Source organism: Cervus canadensis, chromosome 5 (genome assembly GCF_019320065.1).
Source record: "Cervus canadensis isolate Bull #8, Minnesota chromosome 5, ASM1932006v1, whole genome shotgun sequence".
Classification (NCBI taxonomy): domain Eukaryota; kingdom Metazoa; phylum Chordata; class Mammalia; order Artiodactyla; family Cervidae; genus Cervus; species Cervus canadensis.
In genome coordinates, this window is record NC_057390.1 from 60287862 (window position 1) to 60313601 (window position 25740).

The 25740-nt window shown below is 46.1% G+C and overlaps 1 protein-coding gene across 1 annotated transcript in view; it reads right to left on the reverse strand.

Moving 5' to 3' along the window:
- SPRED2 (sprouty related EVH1 domain containing 2) overlaps positions 1–23516 on the reverse strand; it is a 118263-nt gene extending 94747 nt beyond the window's left edge. The window contains exon 1 of the mRNA XM_043468906.1: positions 23387–23516. Within this exon, the coding sequence (XP_043324841.1) occupies positions 23387–23412 (26 nt within the window). The 5' untranslated portion in view covers positions 23413–23516. The remainder of the gene's footprint in view (positions 1–23386) is intronic.
- Between the last annotated feature and the right edge of the window lie 2224 nt (positions 23517–25740).

Consider the following 25740-nt stretch of genomic DNA (forward strand, 5'->3'; position numbering starts at 1 on the left):
TTGATGGACACTCTTTGGAGCTCCTGATGCTACCCCGAGGTTGGAAGAGCAACAGCCCAGAGGTGGACGCCAGCCCTTCAGAGCCCGGGCAAAACGCCCGGAGCCACAAACGCCATCCCAGAGGCAGTAAATCCCTCAGCTTGCGCCCCACAGAGAAAACATGAGAAAGTAGGCTTCCTAATTCTGCTCACCCAAACCTCCACCCACACACTTTGCAGTCCTTCAACCTCCTTAGAATTCACTCTCCTTGGTGGTCAAGAATAATGAATAAAAATGTTCAAAATGCAGAAAGCAACACCAGTGTCCACCCCCTCCTCCTCCCCTAAATCAAAGAGCCTAGTTTTGCAAAATGGGACCCACATTTTTATCTGTGTACCCACTCTTGTCTCAAAGATGTCAAGGAGCTTTTAGAGAGGCAGTGACGATGGGCTAAGTGGTTGTGGAAACCAAGTCCATCGCTTACACCCTCTGTGCACCACACCTGAAATGTCCTGACTTTTTCTCTCTGGGGAGGGTCTTTTCTATTGAGGAGGTCAGGGGCAGGTGGCAACACAGAGTTCAGGGTGTGTTTTTATTTCCCTTTCCTTCTGCTTGACAAACCAGCCCTCGGGGCTGCAGGTGTGACAGGTCAGAAATAGTTAACATCAAGTTCTCCTTTGCTGGGAGCAAACCTGTTCCACCAGAATGGCCAGATAAACGGAGCCGCCACTTCCTGAGAGATAAGATCCACCATTCCGCACTCAGACCTGAGTGAGGCAGGGCCTGCCACCAGCCACTCGCCCGCCCACTGCTCAAGCAGGCTTCTGCTCCAAGTCACTGGACACTACCTGGGGCAGCGGAAAGTTGAATTTCTCAAGTGGGGCATTCAGCAACTTAATTCATGGCTGACTGTCCCACAATGCAGTCTCTGACCTCACAGCTAATGTTAACAATGAAAAACTCCCAAATCACAATGACTTCTTAACAACAGAGGGCTCCCCCTCAGTGTGTGAGTCCGTGTGGTGGGAGGTGGGCAATTAACATCTGTGCCTGAATTTGAGGGAAATATCGTATGCAGTGAAAATCCATCAAATGGCAATCTTTAGAGACATTTAAATGCTCCTTGTCAAGTAAAGATTCAGCGAGAGGGGGTTTAAATGAACCTGAAGCTGTGTGGCCACAGCTGTGTGGCAGGAGAAAAGCTGGTAAATCAAAGAGGTGGGTGCACGGCACACAAAGCTTCTCTCTGATCCAGGTTGAGCGAAGGGATACTGCTTATTTCAAGTAATTTTATGCTGAATCTTCTTTAAAAAAGATTTCTTGGCCATGCAGCGTGGCATGTGGGATCTTAGTTCTCTGACCAGGGATCGAACACATGCCTGCTACGTTGGAATCACAGTCTTAAGCATGGGACCAGCAGGGACGTCTCTATGCTGAGTCCCCCTGTACACAAGATTGTCACACACACCTGAACCCATGTGCTCTGCAAATCTACATGTTGGTGTCTGTTTTGCTTAAATCAAAAGATCAACTTGAATTTGGATCCTGCTGTCTTTTACCTGTGAAGACACTGTATCAGTTCAAGCTTTACCTGGGGAGCACAGGTAACTCCCCAGAACTCCAGTTCCAGAACAAGTCTCCCTTTGGCTCTTGGCAGTGTGTTAAAATACTACTACTAACACAAAATGGTGTAATGCCTCAGTTGTAATTTTACTCTCCAGAACGAACAATAAAAATGTCAAAAGCTGGGGGAGGAAGCAGAGGACTAAAAGGACAGGGGGAAAAAAAAAAAAGAATGTTATCAGAATGTTATGATATAGCCCACGTGTGGAGGGTAACTCCCCAACATGCCATCACCCCAGGCCAGGCCTCTGTTCCTCCCCTTTCCTACTTCTTTCTCAGAGTCCCTTTGGGTACCTTGCACCATCACAAATCCTTGGCAAAGTCTAGAATCTTGGTATTCAATAAACCAAATGGGTGAGGGGTACTAGATGCCCATGTGCACTCACTTGGCTTTGATACGATTTACCAGTCTATTTTCAGCTCAAGAGAGTTCCTCGCAAATCCAGTCTCTTGGGTCCTTTCTCCTGTCTCGCTGGCTCCATCTTTCAGGCTGTTTATCAGACGGGCATGATCTGTCCCTTCTGTTTACACCTGCGTGCGTGCTCAGTCGCATCAATCGTGTCTGACTCTTTGAGACCCTATGCACTGTAACCTGCCACATTCCTCTGTCCACGGGATTCTCCAGGCAAGAACACTGGAGTGGGTTGCCATGTCCTCCTCCAGGGGATTTTCCTGACCCAGGGGTCGAACCCATATCTCTTATGTCTCCTGCATTGGCAGGCAGGGTTCTTTGCCACTAGTGCCACCTGGGAAGCCCATAAAAGGTATGTGTGCCTGTGTGCTGAGTCGCTTCAGTGACCGTATGACTGAGCCAGCCAGGCTCCTCTATCCAAAGGATCCTCCAGGCAAGAATACGGGAGTGGGTTGCCATGCCCTCCTCCAGGGGATCTTCCCGACCCAGAGATTGAACCCGAATCTCCAACACTGGCAGGCAGACTCTTTACCACTGAACCACCTAGGAAGCGAACTGGTGGTAGAGCTACAGGCAAATTGCTCAGCCAGCCCCAAAGTCCCCTTCCAAGGCTTTTGTGTACAAAATCCCAGCCTCCAGTCCAAGGAATCTGTCAGGTTTTCTGGAGTTTTCCTTCAGCCTATAAATACTGCCCCGATGCTGGCTTTCATCATAACCCTCATCCTTTAAGCCATACCCTACGGAACAGCAGGAGACTCAAGTTTAATCCCTGGGTCCGGAAGATCCCTGGAGAAGGAAGTGGCAAGCCACTTCAGTATTCTTGCCTGGGAAATCCCACAGAGGAGCCTGGCGGGCTACACAGTCCATGGGGTCACAAGAATCACACACGCCTGAGTGACTAAACCACCACCACGCATTTAACAGTGAGTATCTCAAAATCATAGATGCCAATTACAGAGCACCTCTTCGTGAATTCTTACTTTTAGGAACATACACCATCTGACTTAACACTTACAACAGCCTAGGAAAGTAGATATCATGGTTTCTCTTTTACTTGAGGTTTTGAATGGTTCAGGTGATTTACCCCTGGTCACATGGCTAATAAGTAACAGAGAGGAGGTGACACCAGGCCTGCCTTAGTCTAGAAGGGCACTGATACAAGGAGGCCCCGGGGGCTACTGAACATCTGAAATACAGCTGGTCCAAACGACACGCTCTAGAAGTAGAAAATATACACTGCCTTTCGAAGGTGTTGTACCCCAAATGCAAAATATCTCATTAACAATTTTTATTATTGATTACATACATATTGAAACAACTAGATAGGTTGAGTTAAATAAATAAAATATATTAAAATTAATCTCACGTATTTATTTTTTTAAAAAACACACTGCTCCCAGACCACTTAAAGTCACATATGCAGTTCCTGTGGTATTTGCATTGGACAGCCCTTGTCTAAATCCTCCAGTCTTTACCAAGAAGTCCTACTGCCTCCCTGCTTTCTTACAGTAATGCAGCTCTTTAGTAATTTACAGGTTGTACACTATTTTAAAAAGAAAAGAGACTCTGCAGTGGTCCAGTGGCTAAGACTCTGTGCTCCCAATGTAGAGGGCCTGAGTACAATCCCTGGTCAGGAAACTAGATCCCGCATGCTGCAACTAAGAGTTTGAAGGCCACAACTAAAGATTCCACTTGCAGCTGAGACCTGGTACAGTCAGATATATAAACAAAAATACTAAAAAAATAAATCCACCTCGACAGTCTCACCTCTAGTAATAAAACCTTTGTTTCCTGATAAAGACTTCAAGAATAATTTATAATGCAAAGAAAAAAAAAGTTTAAGTTCACATACAGATGTCAAAGAATCTGCAAGCAGCCTAGATAGGGCTGTCCCTCGTCCCTGCAGCGCCAGGATCTCCAACATGGTCTTGGCATTTGGTCAAACCTCCTTCTCAGGCAGTCTCCCTTTTAAAATTTAACTTAATTTCCAGCTTTTTTATTTTGCATTGGGGTAGAGCCGATTAAACAAACAGGGTTGTGATAGTTTCAGGGGAACAGCAAAGGGGCTCAGCCACACATATACATACACATATCTTTCTCCCCCAACCTCCTTCCCATCCAGTGCTCGGGCAGTCTCCTTTTTATCGCCATTTGCCCTCACCATCTTGGTTCTTGATCTCAATAGATGAAAATGGTTTTCAAACCATATCAAAAGGAGACCTAGCTTTTTGCTCTTAAGGATGAGAATTTCATAGATGAGAAGGTAGGGAAAAGATGTCAGGCACTGGATTTACAGTAAAAAGCAGAAGGAGCTATGGCCCATACCTTTCCCTGGGGGAGTGGGTCTCAGGGCAGCGCACCTGGCTGGCTGGCGTCTGGATGGGGTTCAGAGGCTGCCTGCTCTGGCTGGCTTCACTGTGGAATGCCTATCCTCTTGAAGTTCCTGACCTACTGCAACTGCTAACCTGAAGTGTTCATTCTCTCTCAGGGTTTTCCATTTTTATGTTATAATCATCAACACTGGCTGTAGCAGATAGCCTTTTTTTCAACTGTTTGCGCTCCATGTGCCAGGCACTGTGCTGAGCATGCAACCCAGGTTATCTCACTTAATCCTCTAGCAAGTCTCTGAGGAATGACTCAGCTCTGGGCCCAGGCAAGACTCATCCAACATCAGGCTCTACAAGCCACACGGAGGGAGACTGGGTCTTCCTGCCCTCCTTCCCCAGCATTCCTAGGGTACCCCAGCGGTGTGCAAACAGGTAGGCTGATTTGGTCAGTTGCCAAAGTGCTGACGTGGCATCATTTAATAGTTACTTCAATTACATGCTTTCAAACAGCACTCTCACATGACGACCTGTCGAATGGCACTTTACCTGTGCACTGGACCGGGCCACACAGGCATCAGCGAAGCAAAGTTAACTGGCCTGAAGGAACTTGTAAAACTAAATTACAACAGGGGACAAAAGTTAGGGATGGAGTGTTGGCCTAAACAGCTCACTTCCTTGTCTTAATTGGCTTCCATCTTGGTGTTAATTGACTTTGGAGTTAAGAGCCTTTCATACAAATCGAGGGAAGCTGACCTTTGGAGCGCTGGTGACTTGTTGAGTAAATATGTCTTTATGGACTTCATAAAATGCAGATTGTGTAAACACACACTCAGGAACTATTAAAAGCACTGGGTGGCTGGGGTAAGGCACAAAGGTGGCCTTTAAGATTCCTGAGTACTCCGTAGTTGGATGTTTCAGAAAACGAACATCCAGGATGTAATTACAATTTAGGGAATACATCTCAAACTCTGGCTTGCAGGCAGAGGATTCACTTGGGGAGCTTTTCAAAAATACAGATTCTCCGGGCCACATGCCCAGAGAGGCTGATCCAGGAGGTCTGGGTGGCCTGCTGACATCTGTGTTCTAACACACTCTCCAGACTACCGACTCTGAGTAGATGGCCCAGGACCGGCTTTGAAAAACTACGATTTCAGTGCCATAAGCAGTTCACTCACCTTCTCACCTGTTCTTCCTCATTCCCACTAAAGAATACCAGCTGGGGAACACAGAAGATCAGAGTCCTTCATGCGGGAGCGGAGGGATCTTCTGAAGCAGGAGGGAACTCCCTTTCTCCCCTTGCCCATTATCCAAGAGCAATAATTGAGCAACTTCTCGCGTTGGCACCAGGAGAGCCTTCTATATGCCTCTGAGTGGGGAAGAGATCAGCTCCCCCAGAGCAGCTGAAACCCACGCACAAAGTCAAGGGTGCAGGTTCAGCGCAGGCAGCCACATCTTCCACACATACAGCCCGATCTCTCTACATTGACCACAGCCCCCATGACAGGGAGATGTCAGCATCCACAGCATCCGCGAGCCTGAGGCAGCTGCAGAAACACCTCCAGTTCTGGACCCCTGTTTTACAAGACACACAGCTGGATGTGAACACTGATAAGGAGACCAGGGCGGTGTCTGGGCAGCAGGAACTGTCTTCGTGCATCAGTGGGGAGATCAGGACAGCAGAGAGCTGGTTGTCGTGGCCACAGAGGACAGTAGTTCCATAGATGGGCTCGCTGACGATCAGGGCCACATACCCAAGTCACCTGGCACTAGGGCCCCGTATCTTGGAAGTATCTGGGCAGAGGGAGAAGGGCCATCTGGGGCAGCAGCACAGCACCTACTTACCAGCCCTGCATTAGTAAGATCTGCACAGACCCTGCGTTTCCATCCCCAGGGTGGGGTGGGGGTTGGGGGTGGAGGGCTCTCATATGAGCAAATATGCCCTCAATCACGAGTAACCCTTCCCAAAGCTTATCAAAGTGGTTCATGACAGCATTTGCTTTTTTCCTACTCAACATGGAGAGTGCCAAGTTAAGTGTCAAACATGGTGACTTGAGTATTCCCAAGGCCAGAAAGTGTCAAATCTACAAAGAGTTCAAAAAGGACTATAGATTTCCAACAACAAAAGTGAGGAACTACAGGTAAAACAGATTTGGCAGTTTTATTGAAAAATTCACAAAAGCTTTAGAAGTTGCTAATATTCCCAACTCGAGGCGTATGCCATTTCAGAACCTCCAAGGACCGAGTTTCCACCAACGGGCTACTAGCAAAATGACTTAAAGAGGAAAACAGCAAGTCTTATATAAACAAGAGCCTGACACATTCAAAGGGCGAGTTGTTTTTCTCATCGGCATGACCTCAGCACACATTCGTTCTCATGCATTTGTTTAAATTAAGTGATTATGAATTTCACCTGCCAGGTTTTGACTCCTCTCGTTTCCAAACAGAGGAAAGGCAGAAGGGCCGACACGCCTCTTTGGTTCTTTACACTTTTTTTGTGCTGTCGTCCCACATGGTTGTCACCACTGAGGCTCTGGACGTGAAGTGCTCGCCCGAGCGTGCTTCCCTGGTCTCTATTGTGCCAGCCTCCCCTTGATCCTGATCTCCTGGCTCGGAAAGGCTCATCACCCACAGCACTCGCACCCAAGGCCAGCTCTGCTGTGAGCTCTCCTGCAAGGCTGTCTGGACCTTGAAAGCTTTCTGGGAGGTTCCAACCCTTTCTCAAGACTCATTAGTTTAGGAAGAAATACACACACTGCAAGAACCTTTAGGCGATACACAAACTTCCGCACCACTGGCCTCATCTCAAAGTCTATCTTGTCTCCAATTTCTTGAGTGGAGCTTTTTTTTGCGGCGGGGGTGGGGGGGAGGCAGAAGAGGGGAGCCTAGGGGACTAGGCACAGATTGACAGGAGCTGCCAAACCTACAGGTAAGGATGTGAAATTGATTTGATGTCTGAGGCCCTCCAGCCCACGCAGTTGTGCTCAGACAGCCATTTTTTCCAGAAAGAAGTCTTGGAGATTTCTTATGAAGTCATTAGTTGACTTGGTCGCATTAAAAAAAAATAACCAACCCATTTTAGTGGTAGCAAAATGTGCACAACATAAAATTTCCCATTGGACCCATTTTTAAGTGTATGGTTCAGGGGCATTAAGTACATACGTTCACACCGTTGTGCAAGACTCTATCCCATTTTTAAGAGAGCCCTTCACATTTTCTCCTAAGATATTAAAACACTTTTTCAGCCTCTCCCACATTTGCATCCAGTGCCACAGTTCCAGATGACAAGCTACAATCTTAATACCTGGCATCAATTTTGTTAGTGACATCTGTTTTAAGTCAATGTATTTTTCAGTTCTAGGTAAAGCATATGATTCTATATCTGTTTTCCTTTAAATTCAGATGCCGGTCCCACAAAAATGAAAGGTTTGTAAAAAATCAAATTCAAGAACTATTCTTGTTTCCTGTAAAATAACCGGCCTCATTCTACCCGCCCCCCAAAAGACAAAATAAAAACACTCCTGTATTTACTACTTAATTAAAATAGCTAAATTCATATCCTAAAGGCATCTGTACTACATCACTAAGGAAAACTTCTGAAAAAAATTATTAGGGCTTTTAAAGTTTCATTCAAACTTTTAAAAAAGTTAATAAAAAACAGTCGTAATTTTGGACAGCTGTAGGTGATTTTTTGGTGTGCTTTAGAGTATGTTAAAAAAAGACCTCTTGAATCAACAATTAGACTTTATTTTGCATTGTCTCTTATGGTTTCACTTTACATGTAACATCAATTTGGTATCTTCCTCCCTAAGAGATGATTTACTAACGTGAATGAGATGGAATCATGATGAAAGAGTGGGAAGGAACACAGTAACAGTCCTCTCCCCTGATAAGGATGTGTATGACTTGAATTCCCTTCTGTATGACAGATGACTTAGGGTAAATTAAGGGGCAGTGATATGGGAACTCTTTTTTTTTTTGAGCTACAACTGACATATTAACATTATATTATTTTCAGGTGTACAACATGATTTGCTATTTGTATATACCTAAAAAATGATCACCACAATAAAGTCTGGTTAATACCCATCATCCAGGGGGATCTTTCAAAAGAGGAAGGCTTGGGTGGTGCCATCTTGGTTGGTCATACCCCTCTAGGTTTGGTGGGTGTTCCCCTCTTCCAAATCTTGATTAGTCTAAGACACAGTATAATCTCCTAGATTTTTTGTAATACTGACACAGGGTGTGAGCGTGAAATTCTAACTCAGTTGGTCTAGGGAGGAGAAAGGTGAAAGTGGAAAGATAGACAGATGTTATGTCCTAGAAAGCATGCCAAACCAACCTGGATATGTTCCTCCTGTGACCTCTTGTTAAACTGATAAACTGCCCTTGTTAGGACAGCCGGGGGAGGAGTTCTGGTTCAGGCTGCCGGCATGGGTGGGTTGGACCACAGTGGTCTATTCTCCTGGTCACTGCTGCACAACTCCAAGTGGAACAAGAGGATGGTGGAAGGAGGGATCTGTGGGCAAATCATTTATAAGCAACCCGCCCTGATGGTTTGGATGATCCCAAAGCACTGGGACGTGGAACCTGAAACCCCACAAAGCAATCTTTAGGCTCACAAGGGATCCTTTACTCTATGAATAAGAAGGATGCCCAGCTGATGGAGACTAAAGGGGGAGGGTATAGAATACCAAGAGAAGGAAATTTTTTTTTTTAAGTACACGTTATCCATCTGACACAAGCAGGATGAATCTTGTTATCCAAGACGAGCCCTGACTGAGAACTGTAGTTCCAAAGCACAACTGGGAAATGGGTCATCTCATCACGGCGAGGCGGCACGTGCTTCCAGCATGTGTGCTGGGCTGTGTGTGGGCTCTTGGGGAGAGTGTGTCTTGGTTTGGAGGTTTTTATTCTTCCTCAAGCCTAAGTTTCTACACGGTCATAACACTTAGTAGCTATCTCATTCGGTAAAGAGGATAATCCCAATTTTTATCAGAGTGAACCTGTGGGGCAGTGACCTTACAAAAATTAAAATAAACATGCTCCCATAAAAAAGTACTCATTATATGACTAGCTCGTCAACTCTTCCCTCCCTCTTTGCTGAAACAGGCACCTGTTGGCTTAGAAATGTTCGGCATTCTCACTCTAGTGCGCCAAAACCCGCACCCTTCCCCGTGCTGGTATCCACCAACCCCCCCACCCCACCCTGAGACCTGCATGTCAAATATTACTTCCTGCTGTCTATGACCACATCGCCTTGGCAGTTAACATCAAAAGCAAACACATGGGGAGGACAGAAGTCCCTGAAGCTGGGGAGGAAGGACAAGTGTCAGCGAAGTTTCAGACTTTTTTGCTAGTGCCCAGGTGCAAAAACCTTGGTCACGTGTATCTCAACGTCTCATCAAAGGCCTCATCTTTTCTTCCCCAGGATGGAGAGCTGAACGAAACACTCCTCTGCCTCCACCCCCTACCCTCCTGTTCTTGAAACACACATATGGGACCCCTACCACCCGAAGATGAACCAACAGGAACAGTGTCTGGCAGCTCACCTATTCTCCACGCGTTCGGGGCTAACCGAGGCTGGTACTCTGTTCAATGTTGATGGTTCCTCGGCAACACGGGCTAGGTTTATTTAAACTGAACAAGTTTCCACCATCTTTTTCTGGTGTCCAGAGAGCTCAATGGCTCAGGGTAACAACTGTCATGAATGTCTGACACAACACCCACAACAGGACTGAAGCCAAGGGCAGATGACATCTGCTTGCCTACATATCCCAAGGAACCAGCTAGCTGTGGGACCCTGCATTCATCCCTCGACCTCTCTGGATTGCGATTTTTCTGTAGAAGAAGGGAGCTGGCATTTTCCTAAGCTGCTCTCCAGTTCTACAATTTTATGGTCAAGTTGCAACCATTTTACTTTACTGAGATAAGGCGATGTATTCTCCACGTCACAAGGGCAATTTCAACTGAGCAGTGCTGTGTTCCGGCAGGAGTAACAGTGCTAAAAAAAAAAAAAGTTTAAACTATACTAAAAAAATAGTAAAAATACAAGTAGTAGTAAAAACAACAACAACAACAACTAAGAAAAACCCAAAACCCTCACTTGGTTTCTTACTGGCCTGAAAGTTTGATCTACAAAGTATGTTGGTTAACTTTGGTTTGAATTTCACAGCTTCCCTATCTTCCAATAAACATAACAACCTCTTTGGAACAAAGATTCCTAGAGCAGTGCCTGCTGCAGTTCATTATAGCCAGAAGGAAAGCCCTGCCCAGATCCGGTGGGGTAACAGCGCTTAGGGGCCTCCCTGACTCCCGCCTAAGCTGTAGCCTCCAACTAATTGGAATTTACCAACAATAAATCACTTTATCATTTCTTTGCTTCAGAACTTTAAACAGCATCATTCCACCTAAAGAACGAAAGCTCAAAGATGGATTTTGATAGCCTGGCATGCAATAACCTAAAATTTAGCCTCACCTACCTGGAGCAGCTCTTTCTCTGAGCTCCCCCAGCATATACCCAGGGGTGGGATTTCCTTGTCTGTGGAAGAAACCTTAGGACGCCGGATCCTCCTCTCCAACCTGCCTGACCTGCCCCCTCCTCCACTATCACCACCACCATCCTTACCTGAGTTCGCTAAAACTCAAGATTCACCTGGATGAAAGTGAACTCTCCCTTCGGCTAGTCCAGCAAGAGGTACTTTAACGTCTTTGCATTTGTCTCTGTTTTTAAAAAGAATATTATACTTATAAAAGTTTTCTTAAAACAGGAACCCTGGGGCTTCCCTGGTGGCTCAGAGGTAAAGAATCCATTGAGTGCGCCCCAACTTCTCAGCCTGTGCTCTAGAGTCCAGGACCTGCAACTACCGAGCCCATGTGCTGCAAGTACTGAAGCCCCTGTGCCCTGGAGCCTGTGTTCCACAACAGGAGAAGCCACCACAAGAACCCCCCGCACCACAACTAGAGAGTAGCCCCCGATCGCCACAACTAGAGGAAAAGCAGCAATAAAGACCCAACACAGCCAAAAATAAATAAATAAAATTATTTTAAAAAAAAAGAACTCTCCTTACAATACTGGAACTACAAGAGTTCTTCAGTATTACTACTATACGATTCAATCCTTTTATTTTAGAGACGAGAAAGCCAAGTCCGGAGAAACAACCTGACATCTTGAGCACATTGGTGGCAAAAAAGGGAAGGGAACCCAAGTTTCCCAACTCCCAGAACTTGCTGCATCAGGCAAACTGCTCCCCATCTTCTCTGCTACTTGGTATCCATTCAAAAGCTTCTCCTGTGGGCTGTATCCTTTTTTCCACAATAGAGAGTTGTGTGCTGCACAATGCAGGTATTCAATAAAGGCAAGAGGAGAAAGGGGGGAAAGCTGGAAGACAGAAGACAAGCTCCCCCAGGCCCTCCTCCTTATGAGAAGACCCAACTTTGTACCAAGTCTCTGTGGGGGAATGTCCTGACTCATTTTCAACTCCCCCTACCCACCTCCAGCTTACGCCCTCTGCTTTCCTTCAGACCTTCCACCCAGTCCTCAATCCACCTGGAGTATAAACACACCCTCAGAATATGCATCCCACGTGAATGTCCATGAATTCTGCAGGCCAGAATACTGGAGTGGGTAATCTTTTTCTTCTCCAGGTGATCTTCCCAACCCAGAGACCGAACCCAGGTCTCCTGCGTGGCAGGCAGATTCTTTACCACTGAGCTACCTGGGAAGCCCCATGAATGACCACACTCATGTCCTTACATACAGAATGAGGGTCACAGCAATGATTCCCAACTAAGTCTAAGTATTCAAAGACAGAAAAATTAAGGGTCCAGCCCTCTTCCCCCAGAGATTACAGCCATATTTTTTTAATAACTGTGAGTTGAGAAAAATATGACAAACATCCAGCATGAATTCAGTAGTATTTTATTGAGGTTATATTTTATTATTTTACAAATGCAACGGCATACATTGAAAGAGTAATACACGTCTGTGGGTGATGTTATATACATATTTGCTTCACAAACAACACTTGAAGTGCTATGGGTCCCCAGTCACTTGGGCAACTGCTGGGTAGAGGCACTGGTTCAAGACTTCAGAGGTGGATACCTAAATGCTGGGTGTGCGTGTTAGTCACTCAGTCATGTCCAACTCTTTGCGATCCCATGGGCTGTAGACTGCCAGGCTCCTCTGTCCATGGGATTCTCCAGGCAAGAATACTGTAGTGGGTTGCCACTCCCTTCTCCAGGGGATCTTCCTGACCCAGGAATCAAACCCAGATCTCCTGCACAGCAGGCAGATTATTTACCATCTTAGCCACCAGGGAAGCCCCTAAATGCTGGGGAAGGACCTTAAGTCTCTTATCACCTTCCTTTGAAATATACCAATGGGCCAGTGAAGATACCACCAGAGAGGGTCAACAGTCAGCTCACTTCAGATTTCTCATTCCATCTACCTTCTTGTATTTACTACTATCACAGGCGGTGGTATTTCCAGCACTTCTTTTTTCGGGGAAGAAGGGTCTTACTCTAGTCCTCTGGTCTATTCTTGGCTTTCCTGGCAATGCTGCATCAGGTAGAAAGCCACTTTCAGTTTCTCCCCAGGAATTATCTCTAAAGAGTAAGCGGTGACAAGTGATGGATAATTTGCATTTTAACCCTATTCAAATTTGGGTAAATGGTTTAATATGCATGCTAATATTCTATCATTATTCCAATTAAGGAAACTATTATGTTAAAGTGTTTAATCAGGAGAATTAGGGAGAACTCCAGACACCTAAAATTAACCTCTAATAGTCTTGACATTCATTTCATTTAAGTGCAATTTGCTAAGCTATAAGCAACTAGCTGCCTAAGACTTCTGTTTAAGACTTCTGTTTAGGCACGTGGGGATTCCTGATAAGACCTAACAGCAATTCATTTCCTAACTAGATTGCCGTCTAAAAGAATAAACTAAAAGGGCTGCAATTTAAATACAATCAAGTCCCCAAGCAGTCACATTCCAGAAGACTTAAACATCATCATCTTGATCCCCAGGAACAACAATGCTATTCGCATCAGAAACAACACAACCACTTCCTCTTTCTCTGACCTTCTCGGTTTAATTACTTCCTGTGATTTCTTCTAGGGCTGAGTGTGCTTGCTCCCGGGGCGGCTGGCTTTCCATAGGAGACTGATTTGTCTGGAAGGTGCAGAATGCCAGCTGACAGACATTATACACAAAGTGCTGGGACTTCCTATTTCTCTTTCAGTGATAGATTTCTTGGACTGTCTGGCATTCACCAAGAACTTTTAGTCATAAGAAAAGAAAAAATTCTTCAGCACCTTACCATCTAAAGATCGAGCTACACCTCAAAGCTGAAAGTCCTGCCAACAATGGGTAAAGGCAGGCCCTTGATAATATCTCTCCGTGTGGAAACACCACCTTCTTGACCAATGAGCTTCTTCAGCAAGTTCCAAATGCCAAGTATATGACGTTGCCTCTGAAGACACAAACCTGGCAGCTGGGAGCTCACCGTCATCACAAACACAGGCTCTTGCTACTCAGAGAAGGGTCCTTGGATCCGCACCACCAGCATTGGGGAGCTGGATAAAAATGTAGCATCTCAGGCCTTCCTGAACCAGAATCCTCATTTTATAAGATTCCCATGCACATTGAGGTTTAATCCTCTTCTCAAAATAGCTAGGCTAAAACCAGGTCTTAGTGAACAGCAAGTTTCATTAACTATCTTGCTCACACACACTCCATCAAAGGGAAGGTGGCTGGTTGTCTTTCCAAAAGCAGTCTCTGTAGAACTGCTCTTTGTATCAATACAGAAAATGCCATCTCTGTGGGCACTGGTTCTCTGCTCCACAGGGCTGAACAGGAGAGTGACGAAGAAATGTCACCTCACTGTCCTGAGGCATTTAAGGGATTCTGTGCATGCATGCTAAGTCACTTCAGTCGTGACCAACTCTATGCAACCCTGTGGACTGTAGCCCATCAGGCTCCTCTGTCCAGGGAACTTTCCAGGCAAGAATACTAGAGTGAGTTGCCATTTCCTACTCCCGGGGATCTTCCCAACCCATAGATCAAACCTGGGTCTCCTGTACTACACGTGGATTCTTTACTGTCTGAGCCACTAAGGAAGCCCTTTACAGAGTTCTAATTTCATTTGCTCAATGGTAATATAAGTCAAACTGTACACACAACAGTTTCTTTGCAAAAACTGAGGCTCTATGCAGTTGTTCATAAATAGTTGTTCTACAGACATGACATGTGAAGTCAAAGGACCTGGGTAAAAATAACAAATCCTGCTCTGTGACCTCAGACAAGATACTTAACCTGGCTGCATCTTTTCTTCGCCTGCAGCTGTGGACAGTTGATTCGTGGACATAATCCATCCACACGTAAGTGCATGAGTGAATGTGTATGAACATACCAGAGACACTCACCCGAAAAATGACTCAAGAACTTAGGGGATCTGGGAATCCCAATGCCTGCCACTCAAGGGGTAACCCAGCAGAGGACGAACAAGTGAAACACCTCAGGTGCCCAATCAGTCTATCATCCAGATAATGCTGGCATCACACCCTCAAGGCACAAGGAAGTGCCTAGCACCCTAGAATGTAAGCTCCCCGAGGGCAGAGGCTCCCTCTGAGCCACAGCTGGGGTCCTGTCTGGCCGGTAACATGGCTGGAACACTGTGTGGAGTAAGTGAAGGGTGCTCTGCAGCGAGTCACTGCCTCTCCTCCAGTCTCACCCTAACTACTATCTATTTTTCCAATAAATAATTTATACATGGCTTTTCAACTAGTGGCCAAGTATTTTCTAAAGTGAAGTTCCTTAGATTCAGAGAATACCACATTTCCAAGGGACACCTGTCATCTGATATCCACTACTTTTCCTTAGTATAAAAAGACATGTAAGATCAGAGCTGGTTCACAAACAGCAGACTCCTAATCTGAAATCTGTGCATGCGTGCTCAGTCATGTATGACTCTTTGTGACCCTATGGCTCCTCTGTTCATGGAATTTTCCAGGCAAGAATAGTGGAGGGGGTTGCCTTTCCTCCTCCAGAGGATGTTCCCAACCCAGGGATGGAACCTGAATCTCCTGCATCTCCAGCATTGGCAGGCAGATTCTTTACCACTGTGCCACCCAGGAAGCCTGAAACTTGTTGACCCACAGACTAATGAGAAGACAAGCATTAGTCTTCAGGGCCAGAAGTAGCGTTAGGCCAGGGTACACTATCCAGGCACAGTAGACCTGTTTCAGAATTCTGAGCCTGAAAAAAACCCCAGATTTTGATTTAACCTGTTAAACAAAGGAGAGACATTTAATTGCTCTGTTTAAGACTGTATTTACACTTATTCAGCTTTAGAAGTTCTACAAAAATGAGTAAACTTATTAGGATGTAGATGATTAAATCTCTGGCCAAGCATCCACTTCATTCCCTGGATGGAAGTATAAACACAAACACCAACATGGTACACAAACAGACAAAACAAGCCATAAGCCAGCTACTCCTAAGAGAACTCTTAGCCTCATCCATTTCCCCCACAAGCCTACCGACTCTTTGTTTTAGAAAGAATTTGAACGCTGTTGATCATATGAGTTCTAGACCAGACAGGGGTGGCAATAGAGCAAAGGATGCTACTACATAGGTAAGTAAACTGACAGTAAGCATCACAAGAGGAAAGAGGTAGAGAATGATCCCAAAGCCCATGTTTCCTCCATCACCATCGTGGCAGCCTGCCCCTCTTAGTAGTTTTTAAAAACAAACAAACAACTTCAAGTCTTCCTGGATGTACGTACAATATGAATAATCATTTAATTTTTTTATATAAGGTAAAACTCTTTTTCAGTTAATGAACATTTAATCAATCAATGAATGTTTGCAGAAAGCCTACTATGGGCTTAGCACTCTGCCTGAAGATGGGTGTACAGGTCAATAAGCTATTATTTCCGCACCTGGAAGGGCAAATGGGCCAAGCTTCTGGGTACATTCTCAGGGTGGGATGCAAATACAAAATAAACAGTGTTTATCTGAACAATCAATACTGGAGGCCAGAGCCAAAGCAATGAGAAAAAGAAGTAAGAGGAATAAACAGTGAAAATGAAAGACAAAGATGAACCAGGAAAGACAATTTTAACAACTCAGCCTGATAATTAGGTTTTAAGCACTTATGAATGGACCACAGGAAATAAATCTTTAAGAATGGAATCGCAATTTGAAAAATCATTATTTCTACAAAGAGAAGAAGCTAAATCCATACATTTTGAAGGTGCTCATATTGTTTGATCTCTTCAATCACAACTGCTAAATGCCAGGATGAAGTAAAAATTTGTTTCTTCACCTGTATGCTCTTGCGTATGCTTAGTTGCTCAGTCATGTCCAACTCTTTGCGACCCTGTGGACTACAGCCCGCCAGACTTTTCTGTTCATGGGATTCTCTGGGCAAGAATACTGGAGTGGGGTAGCTATTCCTTTCTCCAGGGAATCTTCCCAACACAGGGATCAAACGCAGGTCTCCTGCACTACAGGTGGATTCTTTATTGTCTGTATGCTCTTGGGGCAATCAACACAGAAGTTCTGTTTTAAAATAAATATTCAGCTGCCCTTTGAAAGTAGCATAAATAACATAAGCAGGATTTGCTATCATGTACGCAACATACCCCAAGTGAACATACTGTTGACAAAGATTACCTGAGAAATGAGTAATTACAAAACAGTTGGTCCTTAATTTAGCCAACTCTTATGCCAGTTAATATCAAGCGTTTTACTAAGATCCTGGCCTGACTTCCTTCCCCTGACAGGGACCACGTGAAGCTGTGGTAACCATCTTTCATGCCTACCATGGCAGGCAGATAGAAAACACATTTTGCTTCACAAAGCATGCTGCCCACAAGTGCAAAATATTCCTTCTACTCCAGTGACTAAAAGCCCTAGACAATGCCTTAAAATCATCAATGTTCTAGCCTTAAATACTGATCAGAAAGAAACATTTACAATAGTTAACGAGTTTATCAATATGACTGGGTCTTTAAAAAAAAAAGGGCAGCCCAATTTACTTAAGAGAAAACAAGCCAAAATAAACAGCCAAATGCAAAAACTTCCTGCTCTGCCTCTATTATCATCTTGTTCAAGTTTCTGAGGATTTTGCTGTTAGATTGTATATTTGTGTTCCACCCCATAACATAGGAACTCTGCCAACAGTGGCGCTCATCGGCACAGCTGTCTCCAACTTCAAGTGCTAAGACTCCACGAGAACCCTGTAGCTGTTGCAAATTGTTAATATTTTGATCTCAGCAGACACTATCCTGCAGAGGCAGAAAACACAGGCCCCAGTTTATTGAGTTTAGACTCTTCCACTTCCCAGTTCCCACAACAGTGATTGGATTCAAAATGGTTTTGACTTTTCCATCACAGATCACCAACACCAGATAGTTCTGCAACCAGCTTCCACAAGACACGTCAAGGGTTTCAGGTAAAACATGGGAGTTTCTCAGAAGGAGGCTTATACACACCCTAAGTTAACCAAATACAATTATAATTATTGCATTTGTCAGCAGGGACAAAACAACGTTTTAAAATAATCAGATTCGTTTTTTTAACTTAACAGATCTTTATTAAAAGCAACCACAGTGTGCCGAATGGATGGTATTAGGCCAACAGGGAGAAAACTAGGCAACAGAGGGAACCCTGATGTAGCTGTATATAATAAGCCCAACTCTAAATGGTGATAACTGTCATACAGTGTGGAGGGAAAGTTCTATAGAGTCCACAATTTTTCCTTAGGGAGTGAAGGAGGGGGAAGTCCAGGAGGACCTCAGAAGAGGAATGACTCAGGGCTAGTAGTAGGGGAATGAGCAGAATTTCAAGTGTTGGAGAAGGAAAGAAGAACATTCCAGAATAAACAGCATGAGCGAGTGGACCGTTGAGAAGAACAGTTTTGATATTGATACTGATCCACTTTTTATACATGTTATTGGTTAAAGGGATCAGCAAGCAGAGGGAATCAGCTACAGCTGGAAAGGAAGCAGCATCTGTTAAGATCCCTGTGGAAACAAACCCAACAGATGGAGGTTAGGGAACGCCCACCACCTACCAAGACTATGACCTTGCAGTAGGCTCTCAACTTTATACAATGACAATGTCTTTTTACACAATAACAATGTCCTGGCTTATAAACTTGTTAAAGAATTTTCCAAGTTTTTTGTTTTGTTCCGCTTTCAAGATTTTCTAAGGAAGAGACCAAGATTCCAATTCTTAGTCGACTCCAGGATTCTATTCTGGTAGAATAGAAACACACCTACTTTTTTAAGGTGAAGGCAAACAGAATGGATCTATACTTGTTGCACTGTGTCTAATTTCCACAACTCTTACTTCAATAACTAGAGCTAACATTCCAGTAATAATCAACTCTGAATTCACATTCCTTTCATTATCTTAAGGTGTAACAAGCCCAAGTTTACTTAAATTCACTTTAATTCAGTATGTGCCTCAGCATTTTCAGGGAAGACAAGGGAAGTGAAAGAAGTTATGGCAATGACAGGATGTCACTAATTCAGAAGAATTAGGGACAGTATGACTGGCAGAAATGGTCTGAGCTTTGAAGTCAGAATGACTAAGGCTGGCCACCTTCTGCCCTTCTGAGATAGCACCTTGTGGTGCTTGAAAGCACAGTCCTTCCTGAGAGAGCCTACTAGGGTTATTTAACCTCTCTGGGTCTTGACTTCATCCCCCTCTATAAATGGAGATAATAAAACCATATGGGCTTCCCTGGAGGCTCAGTGGTAAAGAAGCCGTCTGCCAATGCAGGAGACATGAGTTCGATCCCCAGGTTGAGAAGATCCCCTGGAGAAGGAAATGGCAACTCACTCCAGTATTCTTGCTTGGACAAACCTATGGACAGAGAAGTCAGGCGAGCTACAGTCCACGGGGTGGCTAAAGAGTCAGACACGACTGGGCGACTAAACAACAAACAAAACCATATACAGCATAGACTTGTTGAAAAAACTAAAGGAGTAAAGTGCTATAAAAAATATTTGTTGTCTTCGGTAAGTAATGTAAGCTTCCTCATTGGTTAAATGGGGTAACACCTCCTTCACATAGTTATTTGAAAGTGAGATTGTAAGAAACCTATCTCGGTGTCCAGCGATGAGCCGACACCAGAAACCTGTGTTATTCCTAGTGTGTGCTGTAAGCTTTACACAGGCTAGCTCATTTAATTCCCACAGCAACTCCACGAAACCAGTAGTATTTATTCCCATTTTATTCACTCAGATAAAAGCAAAAGTGAGATACATCAGTAACTTGCCTTGGATCAGAAGGTGACCAAATGGCTAAGCCTTGAGCCATACGTTACAAATGCATTTAAAGCAGGATCTTTGGCCTTTGGCTGAAATAACCAGTTAGACATTTTTCAGTCAGTTGAGACTGAGAGTAAAGACATCAGGGAATTATTCTTAATTCTGTGAAGTGTAATCATTGTCTTGTGGTTTCACATAAGAGTATGCTCATCTTTTGGAAAGTAAGCTCAAGTAATTGAATATAAGAGTTCTAATGTCTAATTTCTTTGAAATGGTTCAGCAAAAAATATTTAAACTTTTAAAGTTTTTTTCCAAATGGGAAACCTTTCAACATTAGGGAAAGTATGAGTGAGAGCGGAGTTATAAATCCATCCTCAGCAAGATGTGTGTTGCCGAGGGGAGTTCATCAACAAAATAGAAAGCTGAATGGTAGCTGAGTGGTTCTTGAGTTACTGCTCCTTGAGAAGAGTTTCTTCATTTTGTCTTCGAATTTCCAAATCATTCATAGCCATGATCCAGTGATTTAAAGATAAAGACAAAACACACGTGATTTAAAAAAAATTTTTTCCATTTCCTCTGTACAAAAGGTTACTATCAATAATTTATTGAATTATTTTAATTATATTTAACTTTTTAATTTAATTATCTTTAATTTTCACTTACTGAAAAAATTTGTATAGTTATAAATCTTAACATGCATTTCTGTCTGGAGAGGGACAGAAGGGTCAGGGCACTTTTTATACTGAAGCTATTGTTTAGGACCATCAGCAAAAAGAGCTTTACTAAACCTATGAGCATATATTCATTAGAGGAATTTTAAAAAGACAAAAAAGAACATTAGAAGACAAAACATATATTTTTAAAAATTAAGCACGATTTTACCACTTTCAAGGTTCTGATTTATTGCTAAATGTAATACATTTAAACACCTGTATTGTTTAATAATAACCTTAAATATATGTGGGCTATCAGGAAGATCTATTTTACCTAAGACACAAATATATCTCCCTTAAGTTTCCAGTTTGATGTCACTTCCTTATAACACACCTTGCCTGCTTCCAAAAGGTATCTGAGGAAGCTCAAACATAAAAACCATTAGAAGAGAAAATAGAAAATAGATTGAAATGCATAGAGAGGAGTGGTAAATAAATCTAGCAAAAACCTAAGCTAATATGGCTACCATAACCAAGCAAAAATTTTAGCTCTGAGCTTGAGACGGTGGTAGAAAAAAATAAAACAGAAAACCAATCACAGCAAGCCCTGTAAGTCTGAGAGAAACGTTCTTCCGGGCATCAGCATTTAAAAGCAATTTTTCAGATGGGCCATTACATAAGAACGATGAACAATATAATGGACAGTGTCCACAAATGGCAGTTTATACAGCCCATGCAGCCCATTTTCTTACCAGGCATTTCTTGTCTCATGACAAGGTCATTGCATTAAAAGTAATTCAGAGAAGGCCATTTCTGCAGCGGGCTAAGGCGCCACAGCTTTCTGATTCTCTAACTGAATCCAGAACCTATCCTCAAATATCCATTGTCTCAACTGGGCTTCTGACAGCAGGAGGGACAGCCAGTTCCATGCTTAACTACTCTGAAAGCCTGGGAGAGAAATATTTATTTCTTGCTGGTGATTCCACCTGAAATCCCTTTGCTTTGGATATCACATGGGATACGATACAAAACTGACCTGCTGCCCTAGAAAGGAAGCGGCCAGGCCAGCATCCTTGAGGAAAGGGAGGCAAGGAACCCCAATCTAGGGTGATGAACCAATCAATCTCCAACAAGCCCTGAGCACTGGCAACCTTCCCTTCCTGCTACTACTGCTATTTGTGTGTGCAGGGACAAACAAGGACCCATAAAAATACCTGTTTATTGTTAATAGTCATGTCCAAAAGGGGGCAAGGCCCAAGAGCGTATTCCTTCCCCCACCCCATATTTCAGCCCTAGAAGGGCAACATTTTTCATTTTACCATTTCAAGATACAGTCTATGAAGGCCAAGCAAGGTCTAACATAGAAAGACCAACAGGTGTGGTGGGATATTGGACATGCACACCAGGTAAGATCCTCTCAGGCCACTTACGGGACAAGAGTCCTAAGACAGGTGTCTGGCAGACTAGGGGTTACTGCAGCCAAAGCTCCCTGGGGACCCAGAGAAAGGAAATTCCCTTTTCCAAACATCAACTCTCCCAACACCCCCTCCCGCCCAGCCCGGCGACAGCAGACGCCAAAGGACAACGGGGCACTTAAAAAAAAAAGAGTAGATGCTTACAGCACATTCTATCACCTGCTGCAAGACAAGCCCTCCCCGCTGGCCAGCCCTGAGTCACTTCCCCTCTCTGCATCGGGTCTTAATGCTCGCGGGGGCAAAAGACCTGGGGCCTCTGGCGCTGAATACCCGCAGCCCCCGAGTCGGCGCAAACACACGCTGGGCCTCCCTCTAGGCAAGCTCCCGTGGCTGCCGACCCGCTCTCTGCGCCCCAGCCGGCGCCGCCGCTACCTTGGCTAATGGCAGCTCTGAATGAAAGGAGCTGAGACAGGCTCCGGATTTATGAATGTGCAGGGGAGGAGGGGAGAGATATCATGTGACAATAAAGGAGAGCGTCTTATTCACAAAAAAAAAAAAAAAGTGGCTGTGGCGGGCACAGCCACTGTGCAGCAGCGGCCGCCGCGATGCGGTGACCGCTCGGACCCGAGGCCGACGATCTCAGGCACCGGGCCCGGCAGCCCAACCCCTAGTCGCACCCACGATCGGAAACGCCTCGGGCGCTGGCAGAAGAAAGGCAAAGCCGCCTCTGCGGCCGCTGGAACCTGCACCTCGGCCAGGGACTGAAGGAAGACGGGTCCGGCGAGGGGAGGTGGGTCCGCCGGAGAGCCCCTCCAGCGAGGAGCCCAGAGCTTTGTTCGCCTCGGGCCCGCGGGCCGGGCACGCACTTCTGTGCACGCGCGCACACACAGATATACACAAAGATATACACATAGACACACAGAGATATACACACAAGGGCCCCGCAGCGCGCTGCCCCGCGGGCTCCCGCCCTCCCCCGCCGCACACCCTCGGATCCGCCCCCCGAGCAGCCCCGACCCCGCGGGGCGCCAGTCCCCGGCCGGCCAACGCGTGCACACACACGCACACGCGCCGCGGGGCCCCAGAGCTGCTCCAGCACGCCGGCCCGCGCGGGGACCCGGGTGCACACAGACCCCAGCGCAACCCGCGCCCAGTCCTCCCTTAGCTCCGCAGTGTTTTTTATGAATGAAAATGTGGTATGCAAATGAGAGCGATTCAAGAAAACGACATGGCGGAGCCTGGGCCCCAGTGGGCTTCCGAAGGGACCAAGGGGCTAGCGGAGGGGGCGGGAGAGCCACAAAAGTCACCAGGTCAAAACCCACCGACCCCTGGAAGCCGGAGCGGGGGTGTCAGGTGTTTCCCTCCCGCCGCCGAGGATCTCGAGAAGAGGGATGATTTGAGTCCCCGGAGAGGGAGCGGGGACCGCCCGGAGGTCACCCGCGCGCCCTTGGCCCCCGCAGCGGCCACCAGCCCTCCGACCCAACGCGCGCCCCCTCCAGCCTGCAGCAGTTTTCGCCCCCTCCTCACTTCATCAACAAGGGGGGAAATCTCGCGTCCCACACCCCCACAGACCAGCGAGTCGCTGCACCCCAAGCCAAGTTCACCCAACCAGCGTCCCCGCCCGCGTCCTCAGCCCCGGTCCCCACGCTGCCCTCGCGGGGCACTCTCGTCCCACCCCGCGGCCAAACTTACTCGTCCGGGTGTGTTTCTTCGGTCATTTTCCTGTTCACCTAGACGCCTGTCCCGCGGCGGGCAGCTTTGCTCCCTTCATCTTCCTGTCCGCTCATCCTCTCCCCCACCCCCCTTCTTCACATCTCCGGAGATCGCCTGATTTGGTTGGGGGGAGCTGCTAGAGATGAAGGGGGCGCCGCAGAAGGCAGAAGGGGAAGCAGGGCGACGGGAGCGCGGGGTGAGGTCTGGGAGAAGGGGTGCACAGGCAAGCTTCGCGGGGAGTAAGCGCCGCAGGGCCGAGGGGCAAGGCGGGCTGGGGCTCCGAGGGCTCGGGAGCGGGCGGAGCGGAGAGATTTGGGCAGGGGACGGCGGTAGGGGAGAGGAGGAGAAAAACAAGCGCGCGGTGGAGCGGCGGGGACTGCTGAGAGCAGGACAAGAGGGCCGGCCGCGGGCGGGGGCTCGGCCCGGGGTTGCCCCCGGGGGGCCGGGCCAATCACGGTTCCGGGGAGCGCTCGGCGGCCAGGGGTGGTGCGCCTGGAAGGCGGTGCAGGGCGCCCCGTCCGAGCCCCATCTCTCGACTCTACCGATTTACTCCATATTGGATTCTCACCACCGCCAACAGGAGGAGGAAGTAGGGCGGAAGCGATGACGTCTTCCCAGCGGCCAGAGGTGGTGGAGTGCAAAAAGCTTCCTACTTGCGACCGAAAAAAAAAAAAGGAGGAAAAAAAAAACTTTGTCCAGCCTACTGAGCATGCCCGACTTCCTTCCCTCCCTCCCCCCGCCCCCCAGGTCCCTCCCGGCTTCCACTCCCTGAGGAGCCCCGGAGCGGAGTTGTTTGCGCCGCGTTTAACTCCGGATCCTCCCGCGTTAGCGCTCCGGGTTTTAAGATGCCCGAGAGGAGGGAGGAGGTGGCAGCGGGGGACTTGCACACATCTGGCGTCCGGTTGGTTCCCTCCCTTCTCCCAAACCCCTGGATTAAAAATCCGAGGGAAGAGGAGGAGGGGGAAGACAGGGATCTCTGGGGGTGGCCGGAGGGTTGCTGGCCCTCGGAAAACCAACTAACCCCCACCTTGGGTCGGGAGGGTGGGGGCGGAACAGGTGCATTTACCAAGATTCTGAATGGCAGAGGCTTTTCAGTTTCACTTGAGTCTCAGGATCTCTTTTCTTGGTAGGGGCTTGAGCGTTTTTAAGGAATCATTATTTGTACATTGTAAAAAAAAAAAAAAAAAAATCCAACACAAGCCAGGAGCGTTTGCATTCCAGTAGAAATGAAGGACTTTCCCAGGTTAAAATGCAAACCCAAATATATTTTAAAAATTATCCAGTAAATCTCAAGTTGGTGGAGGATGGTCCTTATCCTAGGCCCTTGAATGCCACAGTTTCTGGCCCAGAGGTTGCCAGCTCCATGGGCTTTGGCACAGTGAAGTGGGGACCCCTGCTCCTGCTCTATCTCCCCTTTGTTTTTAAATTATTTTCCTAACCTGGCCTAGGACCGTGCTTTTTAACACAGCACTGTCTAGGCAAAGGGCAAGCAACCTGCACAACTGTGCCAGGATCTTTACTTGGCTTGATGCTCTTCTGTTGCAGTCTTGAAATTCTTTATAGTGTTTAAACTAGGGGCTTCACATTGCTACTGGAAATTCCATAGCCAGTGAATATTGCCTTCTGGGGTCTTGCTAGGGAGCAAGAGATATAGTCTCTGTTCCTTCCTGCTCTCCAAGCACTTTTATATTCCCCTGAATGTCCCAACACTACACAAAAAATTTTAACTTAATGGTAATCACTGATCCAATTAAGAGAAGACTAAATATATGCCTCAAGTGTTGCATAGGTAAAGGGTATGTGAATGTATTTGGAGAGTCACAGTACTCTGAAGAAAGTTATGAGTTTTTACCTTGAGTCAAGGGAAAACTAGTGGTTTACCCTAGGCTTCGTGTTTATCTTAACCATGATCTTTTGGACACAGATTGGGGTTAAACCCAATCAACCACTCCATGCTAAGTGCTGGTGGTATGTGTTGGTAAAAAGGGCACTAGACAGGGGAGGAACACCTAGGTTCTGGTTTCCTCCTAGCAGCCCTGAGACCCTGAGTGAGGCTTTTAGCAGTTCTTCAGTTTCTTTATAAAATAAGGATTACAAGGCCACACTTGTCTTTCTCAGTCTTTGAGACCACTGAGGTCTATGAGAAAGCACTGAACAAAGCAAGACCTCATTGGCATCTAAGTCCCCATGAGACTAAGGCATCTACCCAGTTCTCACCTTTGCCCATTTGTTGCTTTTCTCAGCAATGTTTGAAAGAATTCCTATTCAGTCATTCCTGAACTTCCAGGAACATGAACATTTGTCTTGTCAGAAATATCCACCCAATGGGCCTC